This window comes from Bos indicus x Bos taurus, chromosome 14 (genome assembly GCF_003369695.1).
Source record: "Bos indicus x Bos taurus breed Angus x Brahman F1 hybrid chromosome 14, Bos_hybrid_MaternalHap_v2.0, whole genome shotgun sequence".
Classification (NCBI taxonomy): Eukaryota; Metazoa; Chordata; class Mammalia; order Artiodactyla; family Bovidae; genus Bos; species Bos indicus x Bos taurus.
Genome location: NC_040089.1, coordinates 35,235,045 through 35,247,475, shown reverse-complemented (window position 1 = coordinate 35,247,475; position 12,431 = coordinate 35,235,045). Strand labels below are relative to the sequence as shown.

The 12,431-nt window shown below is 40.8% G+C and overlaps 1 protein-coding gene across 10 annotated transcripts in view; it reads left to right on the top strand.

The window, feature by feature from the left end:
* Nucleotides 1-12,431, top strand: part of EYA1 (EYA transcriptional coactivator and phosphatase 1) — a 374,117-nt gene that overhangs the window by 211,284 nt on the left and 150,402 nt on the right. For all 10 annotated transcript variants that reach the window (XM_027561164.1, XM_027561161.1, XM_027561162.1 and 7 more), the window contains one exon: nt 2,720-2,797. In XM_027561164.1, the coding sequence (XP_027416965.1) occupies nt 2,720-2,797 (78 nt within the window). The remainder of the gene's footprint in view (nt 1-2,719; nt 2,798-12,431) is intronic.

Below are 12,431 nucleotides of genomic sequence, written 5' to 3'. Positions count from 1 at the left end.
ATCCTACTATTATTTAAAGGAAAACAGGTTATTCATAGATTTTTTTTCTTTTCAGATAGGTAGTGTAGAGGGGATCCTTATTGTTGGACATAACTGCACCTTAAAATGATAAAACTTTAAAAAACCCAGTATGTTGTGTTTTTAAATTCAGAGCTTTGGTAAGGTGCTTTATTATGTCGCTTATGACATATTTATAAATGTCATGGCACTAGTAAGGATATGTAAAGCTTTGGTGGTCACAGGATTATTATCTTGTCTTTTTTAATCTTCTGGTGGGTGTATGCTTGGCGTGCCCAAAGCCAGCAGTGGTCTCTGTTTATTTAGCTCTCATTCAGAAACTATTTTCTATCACAGTAAGTCACGAGTCTCTGTAGCATCAGGTGGCTGGTGATGGCAGGTTGACCTACAGTACCTGATAAGATCACGAATATTCTGGTAGTTACTTTATGTACTGGCTCTTCTCTTTAACAGTGAGTGAACCTTAAAAAAATGGATTCGCCAGGAAAAGGGAGTCTTTAGTCTATGGATGAGTGTGTTTGAACAATGGCAAAAAGCAATGGGCTTGAGGCCTAAAAGGTTAAGTATCCCCTTCTTTCCCTTCCTATTCTTTTTGCATATTTTTAATGGCATCTCAAGGACAATTGAATATGCCTCTTGGGAGTGAAAACTATTTGATTAAGCCAAATATGAAGAGTAGCTGGGGTGGGTCGTAGGTGTACAAAGGTAGCAGTAGTTAGGCAGAGTCAAGCTTTCATGAATTTTGCAGCCCAATCTACAGAATCAAGGATCTCAGATTTGGCAAAGACTTAGGAGTCGCCTGGGCTAACATCTCACACTGTAAATTTCTTCCTCACCATCCTTGCTGGGCAGCCAGGTGAGTGTGGACCTTCCACTTGAGATCTGCCAGTGAGCTCTCTAGCCTGGAAGCATCAACACTCTAGGAATCCAAGGACTGTAGGGGTTTTGCTTCCCGTTAGTCTACAGAGTGTGGCATTGCCTCCATTGCTGTACTGTGTTGTCAGGTAGCTCTTATTATTGGGATGTGCCACTTAACTGCCAGTGTTTTCAGCCTTGGAATAAAAAATAGCTAACATGAAATCCCATTTCAGCCACTTGGGCAATTTCCTTATATCTCTGCTTTCAGTTTTTGCATGTGAAACTAGAGAGTTTGCGCATTGTCTTCTGAGATCTACCTGTAGAATTACTTAAAGGGATTAATTAGAATGTCTATAAAGACTCTCACACGTCGTAGGTGCTTTGTAGGACCTATTCCTCTTGGGCATAGCTCTGGACTTTTTCTGGTCATGTGATATTTGATACTAAGTTCAGATCCCAGTGGTAATCTGTCAAGTACAGAGTTGATCTAGAACTATTGCTTTGTGTGTACAGGACATTGCATGAGTTCTTTTTAAAGCAGTAAGATAAGGATGTGGGTAAGTGAGCAGGAAAGTGCACCAGCACAGGTTTCCCTGGCTTCTTGAATCTGTGGCACTGTAATGAGTATGAAGAGCAGTACTGTTAAGTTTCGCGGAGGCGTGAAGAGAAGAGGGAAATACAGGCTTATGTCAGAATTTATTAGCATCAACTAAGACTTCTAATCTAAAAGAAGTGGGAAAGTGCAAACTTCAATCACACTGTTTGTTCTACATTAGAACAGTCAGTTGAAGTGATTTCCTTTGGACTCAACTTGGTTTAGAGACAGTCGACATAATTAATGTTTTGAAAGTAACTATCTGCTGCAACTATTCATAATGTGTATTTTAAACTACTCATTATGCACGAGTGAAAGATGTGAAGGCCCAAGAGGGTAAATTTGTCCTTTGCCTTATGTGTATATGACATTGGCAATGTTAAAAGAAGGAAAAGCTGCATTTTCTCCATTATCTTTCCCCATTCCAGAATGTATTTACATGGTGAGAGAAGCCTCCCCAAATATTCTCTTGTTGTGGCCTTCATTTTGGGATACATGTTATTGATTTTTAGGTAACCTTTAAAATATTATTATACTCTTTTTGAAAACCTGTTAATAGGGATGTATAACTTCCACAAAGTAGGCTGGGCAAATTCCAATGATAGCACTTTGCGAGTAATTTCTAGGGAAAATAATGGTTCTACCTTTTTATTTTAAAAAATATAAAACTAAGAGAAAAAGGGTCCAGAGGTGGTCTGGCTTATCTGTAATAATCCCATCACTATAACAGTAGAGTGGATTTGCTTTGGAAAACCAATAGCATAAATCTAAATGTCTTTAGTTTATAGACCCAAGGGACTTTACCAAAGGTTATGCTTTCCACAAACTGTCTGCTATCATCATTATTTTTAAATGGAAAATTTTATTTATGCTGCATTTATATTTAGTGTGCTTTTGGTACTAAGTGTACATTAGACATTGATGAATTGGTGGCTTGGTGTGGCAGGATGGTAATAGTAATCATTAAAGTGAGCACTCTGTTTCAGCCATGCTGGATAACTGAGAAAGCAAATTTTAGTTTAAAGTGTTTCTTTTAAAAGTTACTTGTCGCAGTAGGTTCCTTAGAAAAACTTAAGGTGAATTTCTTTAAAAAAGACTCTATTAGGAATATCAATCTGATTTATATACTAATATGGAAGAGTTGATTTTTAGATTATTTTCTTAAAACTTTTTGAATGTTATATCTTCTTTACTGTGCCTTTACAAATAACTATTAATTGGATACATGACATATGTTTATTTTTGTAGTTAAAACAGAGCCAATGAGCAGCAGTGAAATAGTTTCAACAACAGCAGACGGGTCTTTAGACAATTTCTCAGGTTCAGGTAAGGAATAAATATTAGATTTTCACATTAATATGAAACATTATTTTTTGTCGTTTATATATGTACAAATATATGTATATAGACTCATATGTATGTGTAGATTGTCTGTGTAATACTGTATAGTTTTTCTCAGAGTCATATGTTTGCAGTTGTGATGTTTTTATTGTGATGCTGAAAATTTTGGAGAAAAAACATCAAAAGTTGCTGTTCTCATCTCTGAATTATCTTTATTATGTTAATGACTCCTTTTGTTTCTCATCTGTGTGATTTTTCTTTTAAAAACTATTAATTTATTTGTCTGTGCTGGGTCTTGGCTGCGGCACGCAGGCTCTCTGGTCTTTGTTGCGTGGTGTGTGGGATCTTTAGTTGAAGCATGCAAACTCTTCGTTGCAGCACGTGGACTCTAGTTCCCTGAAGGTGAAAGTCGCTCAGTCGTGTCTGACTCTTTGTGACCCCATAGACTATACAGTCCGTGGAATTCTCTAGGTCAGAATACTGGAGTGGGTAGCCTTTCCCTTCTCCAGGGGCTCTTCCCAACACAGGGATTGAACCCAGGTCTCCCGCATTGCAGGTGGATTCTTTACCAGCTGAGCCACAAGGGAACCTGGCCAGGGGTCAAACCTGGGCTGCCCGCGCTGGGAGCGTGGATCTTTGCCATTAGATCACCAGGGAAGTCCCTGTGTGATTTTTCTAATCAAGCAAAATACTGGCTTCTGATACCCACTAAACTGACTTGCCAAGTCATCCTCCTAAGTAACTGTCATATCTACTAGAGATTAGACTTTGTAAAGTAGCTTTAGATTTTTAAGTTGGTTTTTCATCTCTTTCACATCGATAAAGTCTGCCTCCAACAAACAAAATATCTGTGTTTCACCTCCATTATATTGAAATTCCTGATAAAAAAAGTGATAATAAATTCACTGTGAAGATTTGAGTTTATCTTTGTCAAATTACCCAGCTTGGACTCTTTCCATTAAAAAATCATTTTTATCAGGCATAATTCTTCAATTTTTAACCCTCTTCAGGTTGTCTGCTGTGTTTATAAAAGCTCTCCATTGGAAATGCTCTACTTTTGTAAATTTGTGATTCAGTTCATCCAGCTCTCAGGATCATTTCACATATAACACAACTAAAAAGAGTTATATGTAGATATAAAACAAAATGCAGATGCACAACTTTTATGCTAATGGTACCAGCTAGAGGCAATAGGAAATAAAATGTTATACCTATAGTTCTTTAATAAAGCATTTCCTGGAATTTGACTTATGTCAAGCAGTGTGCTTAGTGCTATTATGGATTCAAAGATGTATGAGAACGGTCCTGGCTTGTGGCTTAATAGGGCAACCTAATCACTGGGCCATCACAGTTCAGCTCGATAATGCCAGAGAGAAGCCTGGGAACCCCTGAGAACACCCAGGAAGAAACCGAGTTGGAGTGGGCTGGTCAGGGAAGGTTTTCTGGAGGAGATGCCTATGCTCAGCCTTTAAGAATGAGTAGTAATAAAGCACACATAGAATTGAGGATGAGGAAGCTGGATGGATGGCACATTCCATGGGAGGAGACCAAGGCAAAGAGGCGTGGAACTTGGAGGAGCCACTGATGGATCAACATGCTTGGTGTGTCTGGTGTGAGTGGTGGTGGGAGGGGGTGCTGCATGGGGAGACCGGGGCCAGAATCGAAACAGGCAGGTGTGTTCCATATGGTGTGTGTGTTTTATCCTGAGTGCCATGGGTGGCCCCAGAGGAAGAGCATCGCATGATCATATTCCCTTATGGAATGACTTAGGCAGGATGAAAGGAAGGCTGGGGAACAGAAGGGTAGAGAACAGTTAGGGTTTTGTTTTCTTTCATCTGGACAAGAAATAGTGAAGACATGAAATAGGGTGCTGGCAGTATTCATTGGAAGGACTGATGCTGAAGCTCCAATACTTTGGCCATCTGATGCAAAGAACTGACTCATTAGAAAAGACCCTGATGCTGGGAAAGATTGAAGGCAGGAGGAGGAAGAGACGACAGAGGATGAGATGGTTAGATAGCATCACCGACTCGATGGACACAAGTTTGAGCAAGTTCTGGGAGTTGGTGATGAACAAGAAATTTTATTCATTCTGCCTTTTTCATGATTTTTTTTGCACAGCATATGTATAAAAGTCAAACTTTTAAAAAGGCATCATTTTAAAGTACAAGTTAATCACATACTCAAATACATGATTACCACATTTTCTCAAAGTTTATATATGAATAATCCCAAAGTATTTATGAATCCCAAAGTATCTATGAATAATGGTATTGCATTGCATCATTGTTTTTCCTGATTTTTATCACAGTCGTATGGTGAAGAAATTTGTTTTTAAGAAATATGCACTAAATATTTATGTGTAAAGAGGTATCATATCCACAGCTCCAAAAAATGTGAGCTATACAGGTGCATACATGCACACACACACACACACATATATATATAGAGAGAGAGAGAATAAAAGCTAATCTCAGAAAATGTTACCATTTGGGAAGTTTGGGTGAAAGATATCTGGGAAGTTTTTCTACTATTCTTGCAACTTTTCTGCAATTGTCAAATTATTTCAAAATAGGAAAGTTAAAGAATGAGAAGAATGGATGGATTTAGCAGTTTTAGTGGACAAAGTGGACACGCGAGCTCCATTTCCCCTTGTGCCCACTGGCCCATGTGCCCTGCCTCTGTGTCTTCAGCATAGTTCCTTGCAGGTAGTTTGTTCTCATGAAGTTTACTGAATGAATGAATGACTTAATGAATGAGAAAGTGGAGACAGGGAAGAGAAAAATGTCTTTCACGTCCATAGGTAGCAAAAGAAGAAGAGATGATGGTCCATTAGAAAGAGGGTTGAAGGGTTGATGATGACATTTAGAAGGTCGGGGTGGTCTGGGATGCCACTATGAACTTTATAGAGGCAGGGGTGAAAGGTAGAGGCAATCCTGATGAGATAGCAATGGCTTACATTCAAAACAGGAGTGAGTCAGCCTAGAAAAAGAATAGCTTTTCCACAGAAACCTCAGGAAAGATGAACGGGAAATAATGCAGATGAGTTTGAAGAGGAAGAGGAGGCGGCAAGATAGTGAGGGAATTCCTGCCTGATTCCTCTGTTCAAACCCTCCAGCAGCTCCCATTCATCTTTGAATGAAAGATGAATCCTTACAATGAGCTTGCAAGCCCAGCAGATCCTATTGCCTGCCTCCCTTGCCTCCTGCTCTTCCTCTAATCAGGGTCTCTGCAAGGGCAGTCCTCTGCCAAGTACCTCCTTAGGTACCTGCCTGACTCCATCCCTGCCTGACCTTCACATCCCACCTTTTTGATGATATCCACTCTGACCCCCCTACTCAGTGTTACAGAACTCTCACTCTAGACTTTTGATCTCGCTAAATGCTGAATCTCCTGTCCACCAAATGACGCACAGAACTGTTGACAAACAATGGCATTCAGTTGTGTATTAGGTTTATTGTTGGTCTCTCAATCCCGTCAGAATGTAAGCTTGAGATGGCAGGGATTCAGTCTTCTTTTATTCATTTGTATCCCTGACACCTGAAAAGTACCTGGCATTTGTTAGGTAGTCAGACAGTAAAGAATCTGCTTGCAGTGAAGGAGACCTGAATTCGATCCCTGGGTCAGGAAGATGCCCTGCGGAAGGGAATGGCAATCGACTCCAGTATTCTTGCCTGGGAAATCCCATGGATTTCCCTAGTGGTCTACAGATCATGGGGTCACAAAAGTGTCAACATGACTGAGAGATTAACACTTTAACAACACAGGCACTCAGATATTACTAGATAAATTTTGAATACATGAATGAATGATGGCTTCTACTTTTTTTTCTGAAGTGACTCAATATGAGAAGAGAACTGAGGGCATCAGTGAAAGACTAGTTTCAAATAACTGTTTGCCTACCTAGAATAGGTAGAAAAGAGTGAAGGAAGGGGATAATAAATTGAGAGAATATAACATGTCAGGGGTCCTGCCTCTCTTGATGGCTTGGAGAACAGATAAGATGGGAATAAGGAATGAAAATTCTGTGAAAAGAGGATGTTTCTTCTTTAATCTCAAAACTCAGGTCCCCACCTCATGCTTCTGGAGTTGGTTCTTTGTACTTCCCTTCCTCAGCCTTTATCAGCCCTTTAAAAATTATTTTGCATTATCTTTCCTCCACCAGGCTTCCCTGGTGGCTCAGATGGCAAAGAAGCTGCCTGCAATGTGGGAGAGCTGGGTTCAGTCCCTGGGTTGGTTGGGAAGATCCCCTGGAGAAGGGAATGGCCACCCACTCCAGTGTTCTGGGCTGGAGAATTCCATGAATTATACAGCCCATGGGGTCACAAAGAGTTGGACATAACTGATCAACTCTCACTCACTTCACTTCCTCCACTAAACCATGGCCCTGTGAGAGTAGAGATTCTTTTGTCTTGTTCACACTTACCGTCCCAGTGGCCATCATGGATTGGAGTCCATGGGCAGTGGTCAGTACATGTTTGTAAATAAACAAACGAATCAGTTGGTGCTGGTGTGGTTTAAGACTGGAATGGAGAAGGAAGTCCATGATGTGGTCTTGAGCCTGATGGTTGACCAGAGTTGAGGCCAAGACTGAATGAGAAAGCACTGGATGCATGACCCAAGATAATGTTGGGATATGTCAGGATGCAGTCAAATGCTAGTTTTTGATCAACTTGAGGCAGTTCTTAGGTGATGGGTCATTCATGGAAGTGTTAAAGAGTTGTCATGAACTTCAGAGAAGGGAGGATTGCCTGGGACAGCAGAAAAACAGTGGTTTGCGAGAAACAAGGAGGATTATTTTCAGGTCTTTATGATTCTGGAATCTGGGAGAAGGATATGCAAAAAAGGTATTTTTTCTCTACTGGGAAAAGATATGCAAAAAAAGTTAGAGCCTTGAAGGTGGGCTTAGTGGAAGGTGGAGAGATTGGTGAAGAGACTGAAGCTATGGAGGATCTTGTTTGCCATAGATTGATTGTTGGACACAGAGGAAAGGATCACGTGAGCTGGGGAATTGGGTCAAAGCATAGCAGATACAGAACAACATGGGGATGGACCTTCATTTTCTATTGTCTTTTAGTTTTTCTCTTCCCTTCTCTCTTCCTCTTCCTCCTCCTCCTATCCTTCCCCTACTCCCTCCCTCTCTTTCATGAGTAAACATGCAAAAACCATGGCATGCTAGAGTAACTATTAATAGGACTTAGGGTTTCTAAGGGAAGAGGAGGCTGGAGAAAGGAATCTCCAGGCATTAACTCCAAGATGGTCTTTATCTCTGTGGTCACTATGCCTCCTTCCTTCTCCATGATAGCTTAAAAATTCACTTCTCAAATATTCAGGGTATCCTAAGGAAATGGATGTCAAAAATAATGAAGAAATAGAGTCACCCTGACATTGGTAATAGCTATTTCCACCTGTGTCCTTCAGTGAGCTCTAGCATCTTAAATCTCTAAGGAGGCAGCGAGGGTCATTCTTTTCCAGGGAAATCGCCAGGTATCCTGGTGTGGGGAGACTGAGAGGAGAGAGGTTGATTTTCCAATGCGTGTGGCTGAATTGAAAAATGCAAGGTTGTTTATTATGTTTTTAAAATACAGTGATGAGAATAACCAATGAAAAGCAATACTTCGATGATTTAAATGTTTATTAAGTTTTTAAAATATAGTCATGAAAATGACCAATGAAAAGCAATACTTTAATGATTTAAATGTTGAGAACAATTGCGGTTGAAAATAATGTGCTTGAAGGGATTGCAAAATATCTTTACCTGCTGCTGCTTCCACTTCCACAAAGCCCAAATTTGTTATTCATTTGTTTTTATCATGCCAGTTGATATTGATCATATAAAGTTGATGTCTGACGTATTTGAAAATTGGAAATTTCTGGAGGAGAAAACACATCTTGTGTGACAAAGTATGATTTCTTTGTAATTGTTCACAGAAAGGTCTACCTTTGGGGATTTGATTCATTCATTCAACAATTATGTATTGAGCACCTACTATGTGCCAGGCAGTGTGCTAGGCTGTGGGCCAACATAGTGGTGAAAAAGCAAGCTGGTCTCTGTTTTCATGGAGCTTTCATTCTTGTGGGAGAGAAAGATGATCAGTAGATAAGTAGCAGCGTAAATAAATAGGCAGCAAAAAGTACTCTGAAGAAAACAAAAGCAGATCAAAGTCTATAGTGAAGAGTGGACGTAGGGGTCTCTTCTAGAGGGAGGCTTCCTCTGAGGAGAGGGTGTCAGAGCAGAGCTCTTAGGGAAGTGAGGGAATAAGTTTGAGTTAATCAAAGTGAAATAGGAGGATAACAGGGCTTGGAGTTGAGGGCAAGTGGGGTTGTGACATGATGAGCTAATTAATGTTTTTAAGAGGTCACTGTGTGTCATATAGAACATTCTCTTTAGAAGAAGAGTGAGGAGAAGGTAAGGAGAAACAGGGAGACTGGTGTTTCCTAGTTCAGGAGATGATGTTGGAAGACCATGTTAGCTCACACGCCTCCTGGAGGAGTCACCAAGGCAGAATATATTGTGCCATGGTCCTATTAGGGGAGAGGAGTGGAGGGAAAATGAAGGAAGGGGAGGTTCCTGGCTGTCCTCTCTGCTGGTCACAGCCAAGATTGGTGATTAGAATAGAGTGGCAGATGAGAGAAAATAAGTTGTCACTTTTAGCTTATATTTGGGAGGGAGAGCTGGCTGGACTTAAGATAAAAGGATATGAGGGAAAGAGGAGAATCAGAACTTGCTTTTAGGCTTTTGAGCTGATTGTCCAGCTGAATGATTTTGAATGAACCAGAGGGAGCCCAGGGGAGGTGAACTGAGGACTTGCTAATTTTGAGATTTCTATCAACCTTGTCAAAGGATTCTCCAGTTTGTGGATTTTGCTTGCCTCAGGTCTTTCTCCTCTCCCTTCCTGCAGTAGTATTTGGAGAGCTTCTTTAATTTACACATGAGAGGTAGGAGAAAGTGTGAAGTGATAGGAAACTAGTGTGCTAAAACACAGAAGGAGCCATTGTCCCTCTGTCCCAGGGCTCTGGCCTGCATCCTGTGGAGTTTACCTATGGAGTGAGGGCCATTTTACTTATCTTGATAAATGGCCTGGGAGCATTCTTTTTGCCTTAGGCTATTCTGGTCTCATGAAATTGCAATTAACCTGAATTCTTTGACTATTATTTTTAAAAAAGTTAAAAGTGTTTTAGGCAACTAAAAGAAAAAGTACTGTAGGTAGAAGGCAGAAGATTCTTGACCTTAGGCTACATAGAGATCATAGGGGTTTGAATGAGAAAGCCCCAAGGATGTGGCTGTTTATATGGCATTACATGGTCAATAGTTTTAAGTGTACACAGAGAAATAGCAGGACACTTGGGCAGCATTATAGGTTCTTATTTGCATCTATTTAATAAGAAAAACTGATTCCCATTTATATTATATGTTATGTCTATAAATAACTTAAAATAACAACTTTCATGTCATTATGACTTTAAAAATTCTACTTTGCCTTTGACCTAAACTTCACAGTCTCATTAAACACACATTGTTTATTGATAACTTACCACATGCTGAGGGTTTCCCTGGTGGCTCAGATGGTAAAGAATCTACCTGCATGCAATAGATCCAGGTTTGATCCCTGGGTTGGGAAGAACTCCTGGAGAAGGGAATGGTTACCCACTCCAGTAATCTTGCCTGGAGAAACCAGGACAGAGGAGCCTGGTGGGGTACAGTCCCATGGGGTCACAAAGAGTCTGAACGACTGAGCGACTAACACACATACACACACAGACACACACACACACACTATTACCACATGCTGCACACACCCCTACTACTACTACTACCACGTGCTGGGCCCTATCAGGTGCCAGGAAACAAAGGAGAATAGGAGGTCCTGGACCCCAGAAGCTCGTGGTTAGCAGAGGAAACTAACACCTATACATTACATACACTAACCAGCATGCCAGTGTTTGTTAGTGTGGTAAGGGTCACATTGCCAGTGTTGACAACATTCTAAAAAGTACAGGGGAGGAAGACATTATCCTAAAGAGAAAATGATGTTTTAGTCCCAGTGGAGGAGTGAGTGTTTGACAGGCAGAGGAAAGAAGAGGCAGTAGGGTCTGACATGAAGAACAACCGAGGCAGATGGGAAAATACACGGCATGCGTGGGCAGTTCTCAAGTCCAGGGATGCTGTGTCACCCTAAACCTACGGGTGGGTGGATGCGTCAGTATCTTGATACATTCCGCCAAGGATCTTTTTTTTCTTTTCTATGGATAATGTAAGTGGAGTTGAGAATGGACATGAAGTTGCCATGTAGGGAAGATCAGTATGGTGGCAGTAGTGAGAGTCAAAGGGCGGGGGTAGAATACAGGGAATGCAGCTCAATGGCTATTGATCCAGGCCAGGGGATTACTGAGAACCCACCCCAGGACTGGAGGGTAGGAATGGAGAATGCAGAACAGCTCAGCAGTCTCTTCTAGATTGGGGTGGTTGACTTGAGAGTTATATAATGTGGGGTGGGAGCGAGGATGATTCTGAGGTTTCTGATTTCTAAGAAGGGGTTGAGGAGATTGCATGTTTGGGTGGAAAGAATGGGCATATATGAGTTCAAATACCAACCTTCTTATTTGTTTGGATGTGTTATTTAATTTCTAGCCCCATATATAAAATGGGGACAAAGAGTCATATTTTTAAGCATTTTACTGAATATTATAGATAGTGATGCTGTCCTTTGAGTGGACTTAAAAATACAAAAGGAGGGGCAGATATAGGGCAAAGAGAGTGGGAATTTAGGAATCTGAGATGGTAAGCATTTCTTACACAAGCTTTGTATTATTCACTTTTTGTCATTATTTCATTTAGTCCTCATAGCCAGCCTATTGGTGTGGGTAGTATTGCCATCATTTTACATGAGAACATGTCAAGGCTTTGTTGTTGTTTAGTTGCTAAGTTGTATCTGACTCTTTCTCGACCCCATGGACTGTGGCCTGCCAGGCTCCTCATGCATGGGATTCTCCAGGCAAGAATACTGGAGTGGGTTGCCATGCCCTCCTCTAGGGGATCTTCCCAACCCAGGAATCAAACCCAAGTCTCCTGCTTTGGGAGACAGATTCCTTCACTGAGTCACCTGTGAAGTCCTGTAGAGACTTAGAGGGAAAAAACAACTTGACTAAGACCACACAGAAGAGTTGGATCTTGAATCTGAGCTGAAATTAAATTCTGATTCCAGAACCTGTGCTTGTGTTACCACACTCCATAGCCTCCTAAATCTCTCCTCATTTGTACACACACAGAGGATGCATATAATCTAAATCAAGGCCTCTCCAAACCTACCTTACCCTGTATAATAACGCTGATAGCTTCTGTTATTCTATTTGTATGTAAAAACAAAATTACTGGGTGGAGCCTATTAAGATGAATTTAAGAGCCTGTTAAGTTGAATTCATGGGTCTTTTCATGGGTCATGACCCACAATTTGAAAAATACAGGGATAGAGCTTGAAAAGAATAAAAGGGATTTCTGTGGCTTCTATCATCAGATGGCTTTGGGGTTCATTGTGTGTTAGAGTACATACTTGTGCTGTGGTTTCATTTTTTAAAAACTCCCTTTCCATCTAATTATCCAGCAACTCCCTGGGTAAAT